The sequence below is a fragment of the Squalius cephalus genome, assembly GCF_949319135.1.
Source record: "Squalius cephalus genome assembly, chromosome: 25".
Taxonomy (NCBI): domain Eukaryota; kingdom Metazoa; phylum Chordata; class Actinopteri; order Cypriniformes; family Leuciscidae; genus Squalius; species Squalius cephalus.
The window spans coordinates 5,747,439-5,767,558 of NC_137146.1; the positions used below are offsets into that span (position 1 = coordinate 5,747,439).

General features: G+C 35.8%; 1 protein-coding gene across 1 annotated transcript in view; it reads right to left on the reverse strand.

Moving 5' to 3' along the window:
* The window catches only part of dnah5l (dynein, axonemal, heavy chain 5 like), a 45,863-nt gene extending 25,798 nt beyond the window's left edge, over positions 1-20,065 (reverse strand). The window contains exons 1-38 of the mRNA XM_079863060.1: positions 20,021-20,065; positions 19,162-19,350; positions 16,873-16,964; positions 15,184-15,372; positions 15,028-15,096; positions 14,854-14,928; positions 14,065-14,136; positions 13,870-13,971; positions 13,127-13,313; positions 12,630-12,795; positions 12,413-12,506; positions 11,944-12,042; positions 11,622-11,803; positions 11,413-11,532; positions 11,121-11,322; positions 10,937-11,032; positions 10,626-10,796; positions 10,360-10,449; positions 10,077-10,232; positions 9,689-9,828; positions 9,219-9,370; positions 7,311-7,518; positions 6,872-6,959; positions 6,415-6,535; positions 6,163-6,329; positions 5,476-5,568; positions 5,049-5,252; positions 4,017-4,097; positions 3,520-3,924; positions 3,239-3,357; positions 3,011-3,147; positions 1,862-2,024; positions 1,667-1,778; positions 1,440-1,568; positions 1,209-1,309; positions 1,023-1,121; positions 713-866; positions 127-393 (exon numbers count right to left, since the gene is read on the reverse strand). Coding sequence (XP_079719186.1) covers positions 127-393; positions 713-866; positions 1,023-1,121; positions 1,209-1,309; positions 1,440-1,568; positions 1,667-1,778; positions 1,862-2,024; positions 3,011-3,147; positions 3,239-3,357; positions 3,520-3,924; positions 4,017-4,097; positions 5,049-5,252; positions 5,476-5,568; positions 6,163-6,329; positions 6,415-6,535; positions 6,872-6,959; positions 7,311-7,518; positions 9,219-9,370; positions 9,689-9,828; positions 10,077-10,232; positions 10,360-10,449; positions 10,626-10,796; positions 10,937-11,032; positions 11,121-11,322; positions 11,413-11,532; positions 11,622-11,803; positions 11,944-12,042; positions 12,413-12,506; positions 12,630-12,795; positions 13,127-13,313; positions 13,870-13,971; positions 14,065-14,136; positions 14,854-14,928; positions 15,028-15,096; positions 15,184-15,372; positions 16,873-16,964; positions 19,162-19,330 — 5,271 coding nt within the window. The 5' untranslated portion in view covers positions 19,331-19,350; positions 20,021-20,065. The remainder of the gene's footprint in view (positions 1-126; positions 394-712; positions 867-1,022; positions 1,122-1,208; positions 1,310-1,439; positions 1,569-1,666; positions 1,779-1,861; positions 2,025-3,010; positions 3,148-3,238; positions 3,358-3,519; positions 3,925-4,016; positions 4,098-5,048; positions 5,253-5,475; positions 5,569-6,162; positions 6,330-6,414; positions 6,536-6,871; positions 6,960-7,310; positions 7,519-9,218; positions 9,371-9,688; positions 9,829-10,076; positions 10,233-10,359; positions 10,450-10,625; positions 10,797-10,936; positions 11,033-11,120; positions 11,323-11,412; positions 11,533-11,621; positions 11,804-11,943; positions 12,043-12,412; positions 12,507-12,629; positions 12,796-13,126; positions 13,314-13,869; positions 13,972-14,064; positions 14,137-14,853; positions 14,929-15,027; positions 15,097-15,183; positions 15,373-16,872; positions 16,965-19,161; positions 19,351-20,020) is intronic.
* Positions 20,066-20,120: the final 55 nt, after the last annotated feature.

Consider the following 20,120-nt stretch of genomic DNA (forward strand, 5'->3'; position numbering starts at 1 on the left):
GGTATCTGAACAACCCATGTAACATTTAATATTTACTAAATGCTGCTTATGGTAACGATACTGATGTGAGAACTGTTGTGTGGCTCTATGACATAATGTTAAAATCCCAAAGTTAGATAAACGCACTTGTATGGTGTGGGAGTCAGATGCCTGACCCAGTATCTCCAACAAGACAGGGTCAGAGACGAAAAAGAACCGTGGGAAGACGAGACGTTTCTTTTCCAGGTATCCACTCAGAGATTTCTGACACACTTCCAGCTGTTCCAGAAGGTGTGGCAGCAGCTGTTGCAGTGTCTCGTCCCCAACACAGCACTGAATCACACCAGGAATCTCGTGTGCTCGCTGCATTATCCTCTGCCATGACTTATCGATGTTTTGGAAGCGTTTAGCTTCCTGCAGAGAGAACATTTTCAGAAACGTTAAATACAAAAAATAGTTTAATATAATTAACAAAATTGGCTATTCCACAATTTTTGGGGTTGGGGGTTAGCCATCTATTATTTGCGCCCTACTGATATATCATGTTGCACTCTTGTGTACTTCATATAAGGAGCAGTATTTGTACAATGTATGTGAGTGAGTATTAGGAAATTACGCTTTGGTGGACACACTGCCTGAAGAGAGGAATATGCCTTAGAAGGTAGCTGCCTATGTAGACAATTGACAACTCACAAGGAACCAAAAAGGGTTAATGTATTTGGATTCAAGCTACCTGCGGCAGTTGTTTGGCAATGTCTCCACCCACAAACACAGCCTCCAGGTACAGCCACAGATTCTGCACAGTCAGCCACTTCTCAATCACCTCTGAACTGTTTGACAACTTCTGCACCCACTGCTGTATGGAGGGCTTAAAGGGAGCATTGTATCTAAAACAAGAATTTAGTCAAATTTACATTCCACTGTAATAAAATACAGTATTAAATTTACATTATATATATATATATATATATATTTGGAAATCAAATAATCATATCTAAATTATTTGGAAAAAAAATATTGTATAACTGTATTCAACAAAATACCTGTTACTCATTAAAGACCCAAGCACCATGAGACTATCCTCTATTAACGCCACCTTCTCTGAAGTGTCTGATCCCTTTAGCAGCAGCTCTCCGCGATTCCTGAAAGGGTTATTTGCCTTTTGTAAAAATTAATTGATTTTATAACAAATGAATGAATTTAATCACAAATTAAATTCTTTCTCTGACCTGAATGATGCAAATGTGAACTGATGGCTGCTCCATTCTGTCACAACATCTTTGAGTTTGGCCTCAATGTCTCGCTCCTTCACTGCGCTGATACACACATCCTGGTACCCAGAAGATTTTTAAGATACTGACAGTCTTGTCTTTTTATGCAATCAATCTGGTTCCAACCATTAAGGATATGTTTCATGGTATTGCACATAGATGTAATGGAATATTTAGCCTGCACAATACCTCAATATCTTCTTTGGCTTTTAGCAGAGGTGCTTCCATGACATTTCTTAGGCTAAAATTCACAGCTTCCACTTCAAACTTGTGGCCGGTAATATCAGTCAAGCGCTGCCAATGTCGGGACATCATTGCCTAGTCGTGAATGTGTATGTTAATACAAGATTCACGTGTTTGTTTGCTGTGTATAAATGCAATATGATGTCAATGAACAGCTGCTTGCTTAACGGCACCTTATTTGCCATCATGTAGAGCAGAGGACATGTTTCATTAAAGTCATCAATGGTTTTTTTCAGGTCATTGAAAGCTTGCCACTCTTTCAGGGCCGCAGGTAGTTTACGGATCCTTGAAAAGAATTACAAAATAAGCTCTCAAATTTAGTTCATATCATATTTGTTAAATTTAAAGAAAGTGAGAATCATAAAAACCTATTCTGAAAATCCAACAGTTCAGTATTGATCTTTTCTATGTTGAGGTCGGCCCATAATATGTCGTAATATCCAGTAACGCTGTCAGTGACAGAATTGTAGAGGGTGTACAGCTTAGACAAAAGATTGAGCTCTCGTTTGATTCTGTGAAGATCAGGATATTCTGAAACAAAAAAAATGAGAGAATGAAAAGTCAAAAAAATAATAGTCCTAACAACTAAGTGTACACTTCCATTCAAAAGTTTGGGATCAGTAAAGGCGGGCATACACAGTGCGAGTTTGGACACTCGGGAGGTTGTGAGATATTGCACATGTTACGAGCCAGTTAACCTGATAATCGCGTCAAAGCAGCTGGTACACGGCACGACTGTCCTGCACGAATTTTATTCCGAGCCGGCGGCAATCACGTAAGCTTTCGCACTAAACAGTACCGGAGCTTTCAATGTTGCAGGCAACTATAGCTTCAGATAGAAAAATGACAGAAATGTGTGTGCAAATGATTTGTTGAAGAGCAGAGAACAGTAGCCATTCCTTTCAACAAAAAGTGCTTGTAACGTGCTCGGCTCGGCTCGAAATTCCTCTCACACGCTGCGAGCGGCGACCATACGAGCATCACCGATTTCCATGCAATCATCTGCGAACTCGTAAAACAGCAAAAATCGCACCGTGTACGCCCACCTTAAGTTTAAAAAAATGTATTAATACTTTTATTCAGCATGGATGGATTAATTAATCAAAAGTGACAGTAAAGTCATTTATAATGTTACAAAAGACTTCAAATATTTCAAATAAATGCTGTTCTTTTGAACATTCTATTCGTCAAAGAATCATTAAAAAATATTTAATGGTTTCCATAAAAAATGTTAAGCAGCATAACTGATTTCAACATTGGTAATAATAAGACAACATATTAGAATGATTTCTGAAGGATCATGTGACAATGAAGACTTAATTTTTGCCATCACAGGAATAAATTAAATTATATTGTAATAATATTTCACAATATTACTATTCTACTATATTTCTGATCAAATAAATTCAGCCTTGGTGAGCATAATGGACTTTTTTCCAAAAACATTAAAAAAATGGTGTCTACCATGACCTTTCTGAACATAAACTCATATTATCAAGGAAAAAAAACATAAGTACCTTTAACAGGGAGGCCAAACAGTTCTTCGCCACTGGAAAAGGTGACATATTTCCTCCACAGTTCGTCAAACTTAGCCTGATAAACTTGCAACCTGTCACTGGCTTCACGTGGAGCCAAACCTGTTACTCCAGGACCACTGAACACACACAGAGGATTTAATAAGACACTGTAATCACTGATATATGTTCATAAGAGACTACATAAAGAGAATATACAAATTAAGTTACTTAATGTCATAGTCAGCATAGTAATCTTGCACAGATTTCTGGAAGATCTCAACTCCAGATACAAGCTCAGCCTTCATTTGAGGCTGAACTTCCAAGAGCTTATCCTGTGTTCCTTTCACCTTTAAAATAAAAACAGATCATTATAAAATGAAAACCCAAGAAGATGAGGTAAAGATGATTTTCTACTTCCTTCATGAGATGTAAAGTAGAAAAATTAAAGAAAATAAACTGCTATTTATTTTAACACTATTTCATGGGGTCTCAAAAAACACTTCCCTCACCATCACATGAAGTTCCTTCCAAGCGTACATGACCCCATCAATCTTTTCCGCATTTCCATCACTGAAGAACAGATCATGGCGATTCAGCAGAGTGAACGACTCCTCCACCGGTCCAATGAGTGTGTCTATCCGTATCTCTGCCTGCTGTACCTCCTGCAGGGCAGTCATAGTTTCCCTCACATCATCCAGGTCAGAGATGGGCCGCTGCAGCTGCCTGCTCACCCCATCCACAAATGAGCTAATCTCTGCCATGCTCACAGACGCCTTCTGGTTTAGAGCTGCCCCGAACGCACGTTTCCAGATGCGACACTCTTCAATGAGGGACCGTTTGAGGGAGTCAGTTTCGTAGAGGATGGGGCCCGCAATGCATGTGGAAGGTAGCTCTTGAATCTGGGTCTCAGATTTCTGATCAATTATATGTAGAGGAAGTTAGTATCACTCTCAGTTAAAATGAATCTGTCTTCAAACTTTATAAGACTTATTTAACAATTACGTACAGAGTACTGAGACAGTTGGGCACTGAATTCTGCCAAAAATGGGTTGGTCGCCAAAAATGATTTCACTTGTTCTGCTGGGTCCTGGTTTGGAGGAAAGCATGAAATGTCACATATTTTGATATCCTGATGCTCCTGTTCTGTACACACACAGTGACAACCACATTCTACAACTGAAATAACTTTCCAAAAATGCAAGTAGTGGCATCCGCATTTACAAACATTCTATGCAGTGTGTAGGCAACCGAACTAAACATCTAGTTGTTAATGGCATATTATAAAGTGCATCAGAGATGTTTCTCTCTTCTGTATGTGTGCGGTGCAAGAAATCACAGGGAAAGCGGTACGTGTTGCAAGATCTTGCTGAAAAAGTCTAATTTTTGACTTGCTGAAAAAAAAAAGAAAAAAAAAGAAAAACAGTATATATACTATTGTATATAAATTATATTTTATTATATTGTATATAATTGTTTTATTATTATTATTACATATTTATATTATATGTTTAGGACCATTCATATGTTTTGCTTTGTGACATTATTTCCATGTCAATCACAGTCTAATAATACACGATTTTAATTGTAAAGTGTTAATGCAGCCTGGTTGTATTTATCATGCTGCCTGTAATTTTGACTTATTTTAATACAAAAAATTAATAAAATACTGTGATATTTTATTAAAATACCATTAAAATACTATAATGAAACCTCAATGAAAATGAAAACTCATTTCTCATTAAACTCATTAAACATTCATATGCATTTACAGTAATGAGAATTTAGTTATCCTCATGGTCCTGGAGTTCAAGACAGGCTTCAATATTTTTATTTCAAAAATCACTTTTTCTTTTTGGGGTAAAATATGACACGGACATACTCTAGACAGGTTTTGTATTTTACACATGTGGCACGTTTTATACGTTTTAGGACTATAAAACTTGGAAATAACATGGAGAAATTAGCAAAGTGAACCTTCAGGAAAATGAGGAGGTACAACAAATCACTCAAATCACCAAACCTTTTTTTTTCTAAGTACCTGGTTCCACAGGGCTGAAAATTGAGACAACCCTTCCAGGATGTCCCCAGGATCTACTTTGAGGGAGGACACCACAGGGACAAGCTGGGCCAGAGCCTTGTTCACATCCTTATGTTCTATCACCTGTCTGTCCAGAGACCTCAGCGTGAGTGGTTTAGTCACCAGAGTGTCGTCTCCATTCTCCCGCAATGCTTGCTGCTCTGTCTGTGGAGTCACAAGACTTCTAGTCAACTAACCTCTGATAAAGTTTATAAAGCATCTGTGGCATGCTATTGATTACCACATGATAATTTCTGGGAAAAAAATCAAGCAAAAATCAAGTGTACAGTGATGCACTTTCCATGGACAATGGAAGTCAATGAGGCAATGTGCAGTATTGTTAAGTTTAACTTGTTTTGAATCTGGATCATTCCTTTAATTCTGTTACCTCCCATTGTTCCAGTTGGACGTTGGAAAATTTCCAGAGTGGAATATCCTTTGCCATTGAAAGCACCATGTTCACTGCTTTATTGAGAATGCCCTGCACAACAAGGACAAGTGAGTGTTTAAGAATGTCTTAGCATTTAAATTAATATATGTGCATTTTATGAAGGCATGAAGGTTTACAGTGAAAAGAGTAATATTGTGAAATATTATTATAATAATTATAATTATATATAATTATTCTAATATATTTTAAAATGCCATTTATTCCTGTGATGCAAAGCAGAATTTTCAGCATCATTACTCCAGTCTTCAGTGTCACATGATCCTTCAGAAATCATTTTAATATGCTGATTTGTGCTCAAGAAACATTTCTTATTATTACAAATGTTGAAAACAGTTGTGCTGTATATTTTTGTGGAAACTGATTTAAAAAAAAAAATCAGGATCCTTTGATGAATAGAAAGTTCAAAATTCCTGTATTTATCTTAAAAAGAAATGTAATACCTAAATGTATTTACCATCACTTTGAATCAATTTAATGCATCTGAAGATTCTGCTAAATTCTGAAAAAAAGCTTTAATTTCCTTCAATACATTTTTTTTATAAAAATAAATAAAAGAATTTGTACAGAAGTGTAACAATACTTTATATTTTGATAATATGCTCCTTGCCGTTTTCACATCAGTACCTGTATGTGCTCTAAACTTGGTCTGATGACGATTTTGGGAATGGCCAACTCAACTGAAGTCCTTAAAATAGGTAACAGAGGGGTAGCTTCTCTTTGAGATGAAGAAAGTTGTGTGTATCTCACACCAAGCAGCCGACGTCGCAGAGCATCCAGAGAGCGTTTGGTAGCTTTTAAATGAAGAGCACAAAAACATTAATATGTGACTCTTTTTTAGATGAAACTGTGACGCATGATTCCATAATGCATGTATACCTTTGACCAGAGCGTCTGTGTTCCTCTGACACATATGTCCTATCATGATGTAGAAAACACATGGCTGACATTGTAGACAACGTGTCCTCTGCTTAGCATCAGGATGCAGACATTGGCAGTTCTGAACATAGACGTAAAGATTTTCTCACAAAACTACTTACAGTATGTGTCGCATTCGAGTTTATAACAGTAATATTACACATTATAAAGGCCAATTCACACTGCACCAACAGATGCAGACCAACGCCGACAGTTACCAGATTACAGCATGTCACTTCTAAGACATTCTAATTCTGATTCAAAACCCGACCCGAAAGTGTCTGTTGCCGTCTGTCGGTGCAATGTGATTTGGCCTTAATGAGCAACACATTTTCTAATCAAGTGCTAAAAAGAATTTTAGAATTATACACAATAATAAACTCCCAAAATGAGTTGATAATTGATATGTTTATAGCACCTCCAAGTTGACTCTTTCTGAAGGTTTCAGCATTCTATTCAGTTCCCCAACCATCTCAAAAATTGAGTCCTCCACCTGCTGGCTTGCACTTGAATGAAAACAAAGGATTCCGCAAATTATTTGAAATCACATTTAACTATGAACGTCAGTCAGGATATCCAATTTAATTAGACATGCATGAAAGCAAGGCTTTGAGGAATAGAAGTATGTTCTGTTCAAGGTCTTTTAGAGTTTTATGCCTATTTAGCTGTTTGCTTAGTCTAGGAAACATCGAAAAAATCACCTTTTGAACAGAATATGCGTGAAATGAAGACATAATCCCAGAGTTTAAGTCAGAGGAACTTTTTGAACTGTCTGCATTTACAGCCCTTGCAGCTTTGTTTTCTCGTCAAATTAAATACGACTGTTTTCACCAATATATTTTAAAAGTGTCACTCACATCTTCAGCATTTCTCTCGCAGTGCTAATGGTGGTCTCTGTATTGGCAAGTAATGTCTCGGGTGTAACTGGCTCGTCATTGGGCAGTGTCATCAGATGAGTGGAACTCATGGAATTTAAGACACTATCAATTCGGCATTCCAGAATATCCATAGCAACTTTCACTACTAGTTCCAGCTCTTGCAGTGCCTTGTACACACACCCTATGACTGAAACATTGAGAAAAGACTTAATACATACATAAGATATTAAGCCTTAATACAAAAGTCTTGATAAGTTAGGATTAGAAATTGAATAAAATTAAGGCCCGTTCACACCAAGGATGATAACTATAAAGATATAGTTTAAAAAATCAACCTCAATAGTAAAGAATACACTGTAAACCCTAACGCTCAAAATAATTAATTGGTTTGAGTAGGACCAACTTAAATTAAACAAATTAGTTCAGTCAAATTAACTTTTATGAGTATTTAGCTCTTTCTTTTGATATATTTTAAGTAAACTGAACTGTTTCATTGTTTTGAGTTTTATGAAATTATTTATTTTAATTTAGACAAACTTAAGTTGAACTGAAACGGCTGGGATGTCTATTTCCCAGCATGCTTTGCCGATGGCACTCGAAAGGGAGACTAAATGCTAAAATTAAGTGTAATATAATGTTTTTTTGTGTGTAAGATTAATGTTAAGTGTGAGATTTAGTAGTGATTAATGTTTTGTTATGCTAATTTAGAAGAATTTCTGTTAATGTTGGCTTTAGGATAGTTACCATCATGGTGACAAGTTGTGCATGCAGCTTGATTTGAGAGCAAATAATCCCTTTATATTATTGCGCTCATACAGCAAGTGCTTCTGTATAACATACTATTGCTAATATGTTAGCAAATTAGTATGTTAGCAGATTAGCTTTTAAAAGCTAACTAAGTTTATACTAATAAAAGTGTTCACATTGAGAATACATGAAAGTTTTAAGTTAATTGTATGAATTAATGTATTCATACATTTTAATTGTTCTTAACTTGAAATGTTTAAGTACAAAATAAAAACCAATTGCCTTAAATGTTTTGAGTTCTGCCAACTTACTCGGGTTTACAGTGTACTTCATAGATTTAAGTTATATTAACTGAATGGAATTAGTACTATTAACTTTATTTACCCAAGTTATCTTAACAATAAGTTATTGAGTTACTTGGACACAAATCCAATATTTTTTATGCTTAAATTGTTTGAGTTAATAAACTTAAATGATTTAAGGCAATTGGTTTCCTCAAACGGTTTGAGTTGAACTAACTCATCAGGTTTTACAGTGTAGCAGAGGTTAGAACTTCACACCACATCTATAACGATAACGGCACAGAGAAACGATATCGTTGGAATCACTTTCAGAATGATGTTATCCAGCTGATGAACGATAAAAACATTGACAGCCAATCAGAATCCATCCTGCAGCAACGAGCTTGACCATTTAAAGTGACAGACAAGCACGCCCTTACAATAAACAGAACGATATCTTCAGCTGGTGTGGACCCTAATATAGTTATCGTTCTTGGTGTGAACAGGCCTTTAACCTCATAATATTTCCAAAAGGTGACTTAAACTCTAAGACAGTGTATACTGCATTTAGTGCATGACTTTTCATTCGACACATACACACTGCAGGTTAATATGCTCTGGGTCAATGTGTACTTAATCTCATTCTATATATGCAAAGTTTGATTATTATGGGAAGTGATATTGATATTTTGTTATCTAACGTAATAAAATTTAAATATTTTTTAAATTGTTCAAATACTTTTTGGGGCCTCTGTAAACATTTTGCACACTAAAATTAGCATGGATGATGAAAGGTTTTAGTGCAAAAACTAAAATTGAACTGATCTAATGTAATTTATTCATGTAATAATTGTTTTACAGTAGTCAATATTGAGGGAATTCCATGAGAGGATGGTCAGTCCAGGGTAGAGGGCAGTCTTCACAGATTTGATAAAGGGCTGCATCGGGGACTTTAGCACACTGGGTATCCTCCTGACTGCTGTGTCAAATGTTCTCAGCATACACTGTAATCTGAAACCAGTGAAATTCCACTTCATATTAATAAAAGTATTAACTTTACATTTTAATTCAGAACAATAATTTATGCTTGTTTGTTGATTTTTTTTTTTTTTACAGTAGCTTTATCCCAAAACCATACGTGATGCCTCTCTGTCTAATGCCAACATACATTCTAACCGTCATAGAATCTCTTACAAACCTGATTTGGAACTCTTCATAAAGTACACAGCAAGTATACATGCCACATAAATAGTGCTCCTTTGTGCAATATTTTTTGCGTAAATAAGATGATACATTTTAGTGTAAGTTAAATGTCTTTAATGCACTCACTTATCACGATACTCCTTCAGCTGAGGTTGTTTGGTAGCCATGTTGCGGATAGCATCGGGTACATCTGCACCCGTTTGATACATGCTATTTGCCTCTTGCAATACCTCCAGGACGAGAGGGTCAAGATTCACATAGAACTCCTAGCCACAAATAATGTTTAAGTTAATTAAAGAGTTAATTAAAGTCTACAGTTTGGGTTTTATACATAATAACAGGTTAAAAATTTGAATTTGTAATTAATTTCATTGCTTTCAAAAACAAACAAACAAACAAAAAACATTTAATTAAACTGAATACATTCACAGTACTGATACATTTTGCCAAAGAATAATGTCTTTTGAAATTCTAGCTTGAAGTTATAAACTTGTAATGAAAAGTAAATGCAAACCTTTGTTTGTGGGTGTATGGTCAGCAATGAAGCATTGAGACCAAATAGTAAACGATCTACACCATCAATCCAAGCTGTGTGATGTATCATTTCATACTCCAGGAGTACGGCAGCAAGTCTGTTGTATGTTCGAATAATCTTCCTCCTGTCTGCCATCTAAAGGTCGAGACAAAATAATTGAGTTTCTTCAAAGATCTTTTTTTAGGAACAAACTCAAAATTCATCAAACTCAAACTACATCAAAATGAAAATAAACTGTGTTCATCTTGTCTTTGCAAATTACCTGCATAATGTGCAATTTGTCTTTTAGGATTTGCATTGGCACATCAATTTTTTTAAACAGTTGTTGTGACCATGCAATTTTCCTAGCCAGCTGCAACAGAAAATGTAAAACATTATAAACGTTTTAGTCCCAGTAACACTGCTTTCTTGTGTTGTATATTCTGCATAAATGTAAAATAAGTTGTGGGCATGTTTTTATTGTTTATTAAATGATTTAAATATAAATGAGAGCTGAACAGTTTACTAATCACTCAACAGGGAACTTACAGGCGTCAGCTGGAAACAATATGGACTGTCCTTCTCTCTTTGGTAGCATTTACGTACAAACTCAAGGTCATTTTCGTACCGTTGCAGAACTACCATATACTTCTGGTTGAGGTCCATTTGTCTGCCCACACCGTTCTCAAATTTGGACAACAGGTCAAGGGCCTGCTCAGTCTGTTGGTACATAACAGTTGGTAAATAAATTTCCTTTCAGTGTAGGAGGGATATATTTACACAATATATTGGTCCTGCGCTGTAATGAATGGTTCAGTCATTCAGATGTTCAATTAATAATACAACTAAAATGGCCTTACAGTGAGTGGTCGTTGAAGCCAAGTGTCAATCAGTGCATCTAGAGACTGATACAGGACCTGGATTTGTTTTCTGAACTCAGTGTAGTCATTGTCAAACTAAAAGAAAAATAATGTCATGAGAGATGGTTCATGTCTTTGATTTTCAAGACTAAATCAAAGAATATACAGTAATGAGAGATCTTACCTCTAATTTGCGATGATCAAGCACATTGTAGGTCTTGGATTTGATGGTGGACACAATTGTTTGGTAGCGCATGTATATTTTCTCGACACCTTCAACTTTCATAAACTGCAGGGCTGAAAAATCTTCAAGAGTTGTGGCCATGTCTGTTATCTTCTCCAGACGTCTGCATAATGTGTCAAACTTTCCGAAGATGTAATTTTCACTGTTGGTATGACACAGCAGAGCTGAGTTAAAAAACTAAATATAGTGTAAGTGTGATTTCAAGGTGACTTTAAAGCTGTGGTTTACCGACCTCAATTCAAATTTCTGTTCAAGAGAGTTCTGCTGTATATTTTCTTTCATTTGGTGGAAGCATTTCTGGTACTCCTGGTTCAATTGAATACATTCTTTCATCCTCTTGAGCAGTTCCTTTCTAAATGGGAATACAGACCTATGTATTATATATATATTCAAACTTAGAGACACAGTTCTAAAGAACTTTAGCAGCATTTTACGTCCGACCTGTCAAAGTCCCAGACTTTCGTCACCCCTTGACAGAGATAAGCCTTGCTGGTTGTCACCATTTGATTAGTGACCTTCACAAAAAGCGATGTCATGTGTTCTGAGGTGTTGTAATATCGAGACACACTCTGAATCATGTATATTTTGTTCATCAGTTTAGGAATGTGTTTCAGCATGGTAGTCTGAAACAGAGTAAAAATATATACAGTATAACTGAAATACTCCAGTTAAAATTGTGACCCTTAAAGTGTCCCATAAATGACACTCTTGGTTCTATAAATTTTTTCCTGAAGAATGTACAAAATAAAAGTTCGGAGCTTACTGGAGTGCTTTTTTCCGAAAGTTCAAAGAACTTGTCCAGAGTAGATAGATATTTCACATTATTTTTAGCCTCATTGGCCACAACCGTAATATTTGCATCCTATAGATAGAAAACAGCATAATACAAACAACATGTAAATCAGTAATTAAATGTACACAGTTCATAACAGTTCTGTTACATGTAACAGTACTTGTATGTCATGTGTATTCATTGATTAATCATAATTTATGTTAATTAATATTAATTTAAAGACAAAAATCATTATAACCAAACAGGATCATTTTCATTACAGTAGTACAGTAATGAGAGTGAGATTTATAGTACAGTGAGAATTTGGAAAATAAAGTTTAATGCAACAAATGTTAATGACTTTAAAAATAGACAGCATGATTTTAAAATATGTAAATTCTTTAAGTAATAGCTATTTCTTAAAATGTATAAAAAAGCAAAGCAGAACCACTAAACTGACCAGTTCTTTCCATTTACTCAATGTCTTGGACTTGGTTGCATGCAATATACCAATGACCATCTTCACATAAGGGTCCTTGATTTCATCCATGAGGCTGAAAATACATGAATACACAGTTAAATCTAATAAATATACATATAGATGGATAATCACTAAATTAAATACCAATCTTGCATGCTATTACTGAAGAAAAAGACACTGCTGGATGGCATGGTACCTGCTGAATGTGACCATCCTGCGCTTCCAGTGTGCCAGCTCTGCTGAGGGTCCAACATCATCTGATTCTTTCCTAATGCATTCACTCTCTGTAAGCACTTGTTCTATCTGCTTGGCCCAGTGTAACAGCACTGTTTCTAGAACTTCTACCAGCTCAAAGTTTTTAGCTTAGAGCCCAAAATAAAAAAGAAGCAGAATACAACAATTAAGGTTTAGTTAATTAACATTAAGGTTTGGGACTAGCTTGTAATTTTCACAAATGTGTGGAAAAGATTTTGCCATCTGTTTTACACAATATTTATGAGTGCACTATGTATTTTTAAAGGGAAGCATGTTATTTTATGTGCACCAAAAATGTGGCCTTGGGAGAATTGCTATGGAATTATGTTATCATTTGGCATTTTAATAAACATTATTACTTTGACATCAAAGTAAGTGTCGTTATGATTATAGAATAGTTATGATTTATTTCTCTTTTCCCAATATTTGACCCTTTACCTGCATTACTATAGTCTTCGGCCTTCTGTATGTGACTCAGATCAGGGGCTGATGGGATGTTATGAAGCTTAAACTTTTCCTCTATGTTCCTCGTCACTAAAGAAAGGTTACAGGTGAACTTATCCACAGATCTCAGGAGGTCTTGCACATCTGGGAACGTTTGGCCATCTTTTATAGCTCCCCAGTCCTAAAGGAAATGTTGGATTAATATGTCATGTGTTTTGGTTCTGATAGTTTCGTAGTCCCAGTCTGTAGAATTCTGTAACTTCAATAACGTATATAAATGCTATATACACCAAATACATTTAATTGTCACAAATGCATTTTCCTTTCACAAGATTTTCTGTTAAAATAGAAAATTGGTATTTATGAATAAGGGGAAATAGACATTTTCATTCTTGAAAGCCTTTTACTGGACAAAAGTTTGTATAGGCCTCTGTGGAGAAGACAGGTCTTCAAAATGTTTCCATTTTCCAGGAAGAGAAGACAAAAAGATCCAGAAGATCTGGAAAAAGTTTTCCAGTACACCAGCATATAGATGCAAAGTGATTTCATAGACGCTTTAAAATGGTCCTTGCTTAAATAAATAACCAAAAATGATTTATTAATGTAAACAATTATTTATTCAAAGGATTACGTTTTATATTAGCCTATGGTCCAACAAAGAAAGCAATAATTTAGACATACGATACAGGCCTATTTCCCAGCATCATTCATCAAATTCATGGAATTATATATCATACCTCTTGCGATTTTAAGGCTTGGTTCATGGCTTGAGTAAAAAGAAAATCCAAACGTTGATGGACACTTGTCTCTGAGCAGTCAAGTTTTGCAAAATTCACTTCCTGCAGAAAATGACATAAGTCAATCGGATGACTGATAGACCAACAGGCCAAGTTACACTCGAAAAAAACCAACAAACAAACTCCCATACTGACCTGCGATATGTTTGTAGTTGTTATGGCCTTGTCCGTGATTCTCATGAAAAACAAACACTGCCCGGAAAGACCCTGCAATCAGTGAGTGAAGAGTAGCCCAGTTCATTGTTTTTCTACTTAGCAACATGCATACATAGTTACTTAGTCACTCGCCATTTAGGACATGCTGTCCATACAAAACTACTTAATCTACACTAATTGCAGGGATGGTCTCAGAACAACTTGTCTTTCTGACTGGTCTTGTTGTGCCTGTACACATACTGTATATCATGTATAATAAAAATCTAAATAAATCTTATTTTTTAGCATCATTACTCCAGTCTTCAGTGTTAATAAACTATTATAATATGCTGGAGCTCAAGAAATATTTATATTATTCTATTATTAATATCTGGCCTTATTATTCTATTATTATAAATGTTGTACTGCTTAAAATTTTGTGGAAATTGTGATAATTTTTTTCAGGATTCTTTGCTGAAAAAAGTTCAAAAGATTTATTTGAAATAGATTTTTTTTTTGGTAATGTAAAAGTCTTTACATTATACTTTTGATCAATTTAATGTGTCTTTGTTGAATAAGTATGAATCTTGTATGAAATATGAAATCTTTGTATGATTTTTTTTTTTTTTTAAATCTTATAGACCCCAGGCTTTTCTGAGTAACAGTAATGGCAATGCTTAGCTTAGCCCTTGATATACAAATGCTAATAATTAATAACTATACATTTCAGTCCAAGTGATTTGAAGCAACAGTGGTTAATTGCCCTACAATGTACAAGTGTTGTTGTACCTCAGTAGTGTCTGTGTTGATTAACAGTTTCTTCTGTCCAGTGGCTGGATTTGAGGTATCAAACAAAGAAGGGGGCTATAGAGAAATACAGGCAGGTATTGGCTTGTTAGTATCATGGTGGGCAGATGCTTAAAGGATATTTCAAAGTCACTATCAAGTTGTGTTTTACTATACTTTGACTTGGTAGGAGAACATCAGACTCTTTGAACCATTTGCTGAGAAGAATTTCTCAATCATGTTGAACTGTAGAATACACATACACACATTTATATGTGGCAATCACAATATTCTGTGATTTTGAACATGTCAATAGTGTCATATTTTACACACCTGTTCATCGGAGATGATAGCCTCCTCAACATCCATTTCCCCCAGGCTAATCACCTCTGCAATGATTGAGATAAGGTACCTGTGTCGGCCATCAAGAGCTGCTCTGCGCTCATCTTTGAGGGCTTTGAGCTGTTTACCTTTATCCTTCTGGGCTTCATTTAACAGTAACCCAGTGCGCTTCCCCGGCACCTGAGAGAGAAGGGCAAGTCAAGTCAGCTTATGTGCAGGGTAGGGTCTAAACCAGCACTATAGAAACTACCAGTGATATAAGTGTACATTGATTGGCCGAACGCATGCCATGTGAAACAGTGGCACCCACCATTTTCAAAAAGCTGTGTGAACATATACAACAATATGTATATATATATATATATATATATATATATATATATATATTAGGGCTGTCAAAGTTAGCGCGTTAATAACGCGTTAACGCAAAATCATATTAACGGCACTAATTTTTTTAACGCGCGATTAACGCAGCGCGTATTTTCTGTTTGACCCGTGGCCCAACCCCTAGTTGGAGAAATGGAGATACACAGTGTTGCCAACTTAGCGACATTGCAGACCCCTTTAGCGATTGTTTCCCTTCAACAAAGCGCCCAAACCTTATTTAGTTTCTGAGAATCTAACGTTACCGGTACCGCCGGTACTGCTCTCTCAGCACGCGCGCGCACCTCTCTCTCGCTCTCTCTCTCTCTCTCTCTCTCTCTCTCTCTCTCTCTCTGCGTCTCGTGCGGAGGAGCAGCGCTTTAATTCAGTTAAGCACAGATATTATGTTGCTTCTCTAATTTTACAAGTATAGCCGAAATCAGAGCACGGATTTTTGTACAGATTAACTTAACATCTTGGAAGGGAGAGCTGGTTATGTCTTAATGGGTCGCGTTTCAGTCACCATTTCAAATTCATTCAGTTGTTTGACAACAGAAACAGTAAAATATAGCCTACCAAATGAAAACAGTTTTATTGAGAATTTAGCTTCATCAAAATGGGCACAGAGAGAGACAAACTACAATGTAATAATAAATAATAAATTTAAATTTAGCATTTTCAGAAGAGCTGCCCTGTCATGCAAAAATCTAAACATGTTTGTGTTAGTAAATTGCTCAGTGCAAAGAAAGAGAAGTAATGGTAACCTGGTATTTCTTTGTTCTTTCTACATGTGTCTAATAGACATGAACAAGTTCTTTGAAAAAAACATCTATGACCTTTGAAACATGTCTCGTCCTTATGCTCTATATTGACTATGGTTTCAATAATAAACATACATTTGCATAAAGCATCTCTATTTATCCATGCTCACGTTGATTAGAGTATTACAAACTTGAAAAGTATTAATTTAAGGTACATTTAGAACAAATAAAAAAATGTGCGATTAAATGCGATTAATCGCGAGTTAACTCATGACAATCATGCGATTAATCGCGATTAAAAAATTTAATCGATTGACAGCCCTAATATATATATATATAAATAACTGAGCTCCTATAACTACCTGGTGTGAAAACCCCTATTAATTGATATGCACGCAGTATGTTCAGTTAAATTTAACTAAATAAATAAAATAATTATTAATAACCTAGTTTTGTTGACAGGCAAAAGTGTGGAACACCAGACTATAAATAACCCATCAAAAATATACAATAAAATAAAATAATAAAATAAAATAAAATAAAGATAATTACTCACAGCAGTGTTGACCATGGGTGATATAGCAGCTGTTGTTGTTTGATTGATGGTTTTTTCATTTTGCATTCCAATTCTTCTGTGTCTACCACCACCTACAATAATATGGTAACTCTTTACAATAAGGTCCCATTAGTTAACATTAGTTAATGCATTACTAATATTAACTTGCAATGAACAATGTATTTGTTACTGTATTTATTCATTTCTGTCAACATTAGTTAACAAAACTACAGCCGTACATTGTTCTTGTTAGCTAGGTCCACTATATAATATTAACATATAGGCTACAACTTTTGAATGTTGAAATTAACAATAAGATCATGTTAACTTATGTAGTTAACCGATATTAACAAGTGAAATCTTATTGTAAAATGTTACCAATAATATAAACAATGCTTAAGGTGATGATATACACAGGGAAACTTTTTGAGCAATGTTGCCGTCAATGGGCAACCAGGTGAGACACAGGGCCCATGACCGATCTAAGGTAACGTTATCTAGATAGAAATTTGTTGCCCATTCTCAATGGGAAAGTGCCCAAGCAACATCGCTCTGCAACATTGCCTGGCAACATTCGTCAAAAAAGTTGTGTGTATGGTCACCTTAAGAATCCTATTTATCAATACACAGGGCTCCAGACTGCGACCAAATGGTCGCATTTTGCGACCAAAATTTGAGAATGTGCGACTGAATTTTACATCCAGTCGCACATGTGCGACCAGTAAATTTTTTTTTTTTTTACGTTAAACGTGGAAGGGGCGCGTCAAAGAATCCGGAATGTATAGCAGGCCAATGAGTGTGAGAAGAATAGGGAATGGCCACTGTAACTGGCTAATGTGTGGAGGGGGAGGGTCCTAGAGATAAGCGAGCGCGCGTAAGTTAAACGTCTGTGGGAAGGAGACGGAGACAAATATCAATGTCACGGACAGACCTATTTTTTTACAGTCTATGGGACAGACACAGTCGGTCGGATGATGATAAAGGCCTGAACCCACTATTTTCGGGAAGACTGGCTACGAAAATTCAGCTGGTTGAGGTACTGTAAGTAAGGTGACGAACTCCATGAGCTGCGAATGTTGCAGTCGCTACCCCAGAACTGCGGGGAAATAGAAGTTTGCAGGCACTTCGCAGTTTAAACACAAAACGCATCTCAGCCTCAAGCAGAGTATTCCGTGACATGTTATTAAATAAAATGAAAAAAACTGCGCTGCGCTACTCATTTCTACTTCATAGACCGTTTAATAGTTCGAACCAATAATAGACAGCGCAGAGCTTCTCTCGCCAGTCGCGGGCCGATCGCGATCACGCGAAACAGTTACTTGTGGAGATCCAGTGAAGAAATCCATTGAGTTCGCGACAGAATTAATAACATTGCTGCGAGATCCAGTGAGAAACATTCAGATTTGACGCAGAATTCTCTGTTATAAACCATATCAAACAGCGCTGACGTGGAAACCAGGAGAAACATGTGCCATGAACGAACAAGTTATAGAAGGCTTTAGGTCCACAGATCAGCAACATTCACCATGGATTTAATGTAGTAACACCACTTACTGTAACTATGGTATATTGTGTTTATAACAGTAGCCTACACATCTTTTTCCAGCACTTCAAAACTATAATATCATATTTAAATGTTATTTTTAATGTGTTGACCAAAACATTTTTTATTCATCCTTTAAAGATTGTCCCTATTTATAAAACTAAAAGTTTCAAGAAGTAGGAAAACTCACACTTATTTAAAAAAAGAAAAGAAAAAAATATTAAATTACTATTGTAAACATAGCTGCAGAGGACGCGTATTGGCTATTTTGACTCCCTAATATCTATTTTGTCACTCATTTTGCTTTTGAATTATTAAGACATTATGAATGATAATAATTAAAGTTAACTTTATCTATACACCTCAAATTAAGCTCAGTGCTTTGTCATCCCACAGTGCTACCAAATACTTTCTGTAGAACTTAGTGCCGCTGCCCTCAAATGTTAGTCTGGAGCCTGTGATCTTAAAATAAAACTGCACCATACTTTCTGTACGTTAAGGCTATTTATTATCAAAGCATTTGTCAGTAATACAGTTATTTTGGGGGAAAATGTGAATAATTGCATTGTAAGATGATTTAAGGTGCGCCCCTAAATTTTCTGCTTGTGCTCCTAAAATTTTAAGTCAGGGGCTACAGCGCTCCTAATAAAAAAAGTTAGTCTGGAGCCCTGATACATATCAATATTTATCAAGTCATTGTAAACTGTCTATCTATTCATCTTACACACACAAATGATTAATCATACCCCTTTTTATGGTGGTTAGAGGTGGTTTTACTTCTAGGTCCAGATGTGAGGACGAGAGTGGGTTTGCTATATCATCATTCTCTTTTTCATGAGTTGACATAGTGCGTTTCTCCTCTTGGGATACACCAGGTACATCTGATCCAGGATCAGATGCTTTATTTTCTGACATTTTTTGTTTGTTTTCTCCTCCTAGGAGTAAAAAGTCAGGAAATTCAAATGAATCATCATTCATCATTCAAGGACACTTTCAGTATTTAAATCAGAATGGAATCATTTGATGTCATATGGATAGCAAACATACAGTTAACGACGTAATTTCTTCGTTTAAATTTAGAACCGTTTGTCAGCTGGTGTTTGTCTTAACGGACATAACGAACATTTAGTGTTAATCAATGGGAATTATTTGGGAATCATGCCATAAATGAAAACTGTACTACTTCCAATTAATTTAGGAAAATTGTAGGATACTTAGTCAGATCAAACTAAAAAGCTATGCCAAGTTTGGTGGTTTGAAAGCTCTTGGTCAGCTGCAAATGCACGTTTATGGGACTTTTGGGGATTTCTGGTCGTCAGCTTTGACAGGCCATCATAATAACAGGGGAAATTACATATTTTATCAATAAATCCTATATTAAAACATTAAATAGTATTTCCTTTGTCGCAAAATAGCTCCTTAACGTTAGCTAGACGTTTCGGCTGCGTCAAACGACTCACGTTAAACTAGCGAAGGTTTTAAAAGTTCTTTTTGTACAATTAGTGGAATAATTTAACTCAAATTAACTTTAAAGTTACCTTTGAACACATATTTAGAATAAATCACCATATTATTTTCCCTTTGCTGCTAATTTTGAGCACTCACCTTGCCCGAGGGTCGTCTTCTGTGAGTACAAACTGAAAGCCTGAGGAAAAGTTTGTTACTATAGCAACTGACGCGCGTGCAGGAGACTAGCACAAATAGA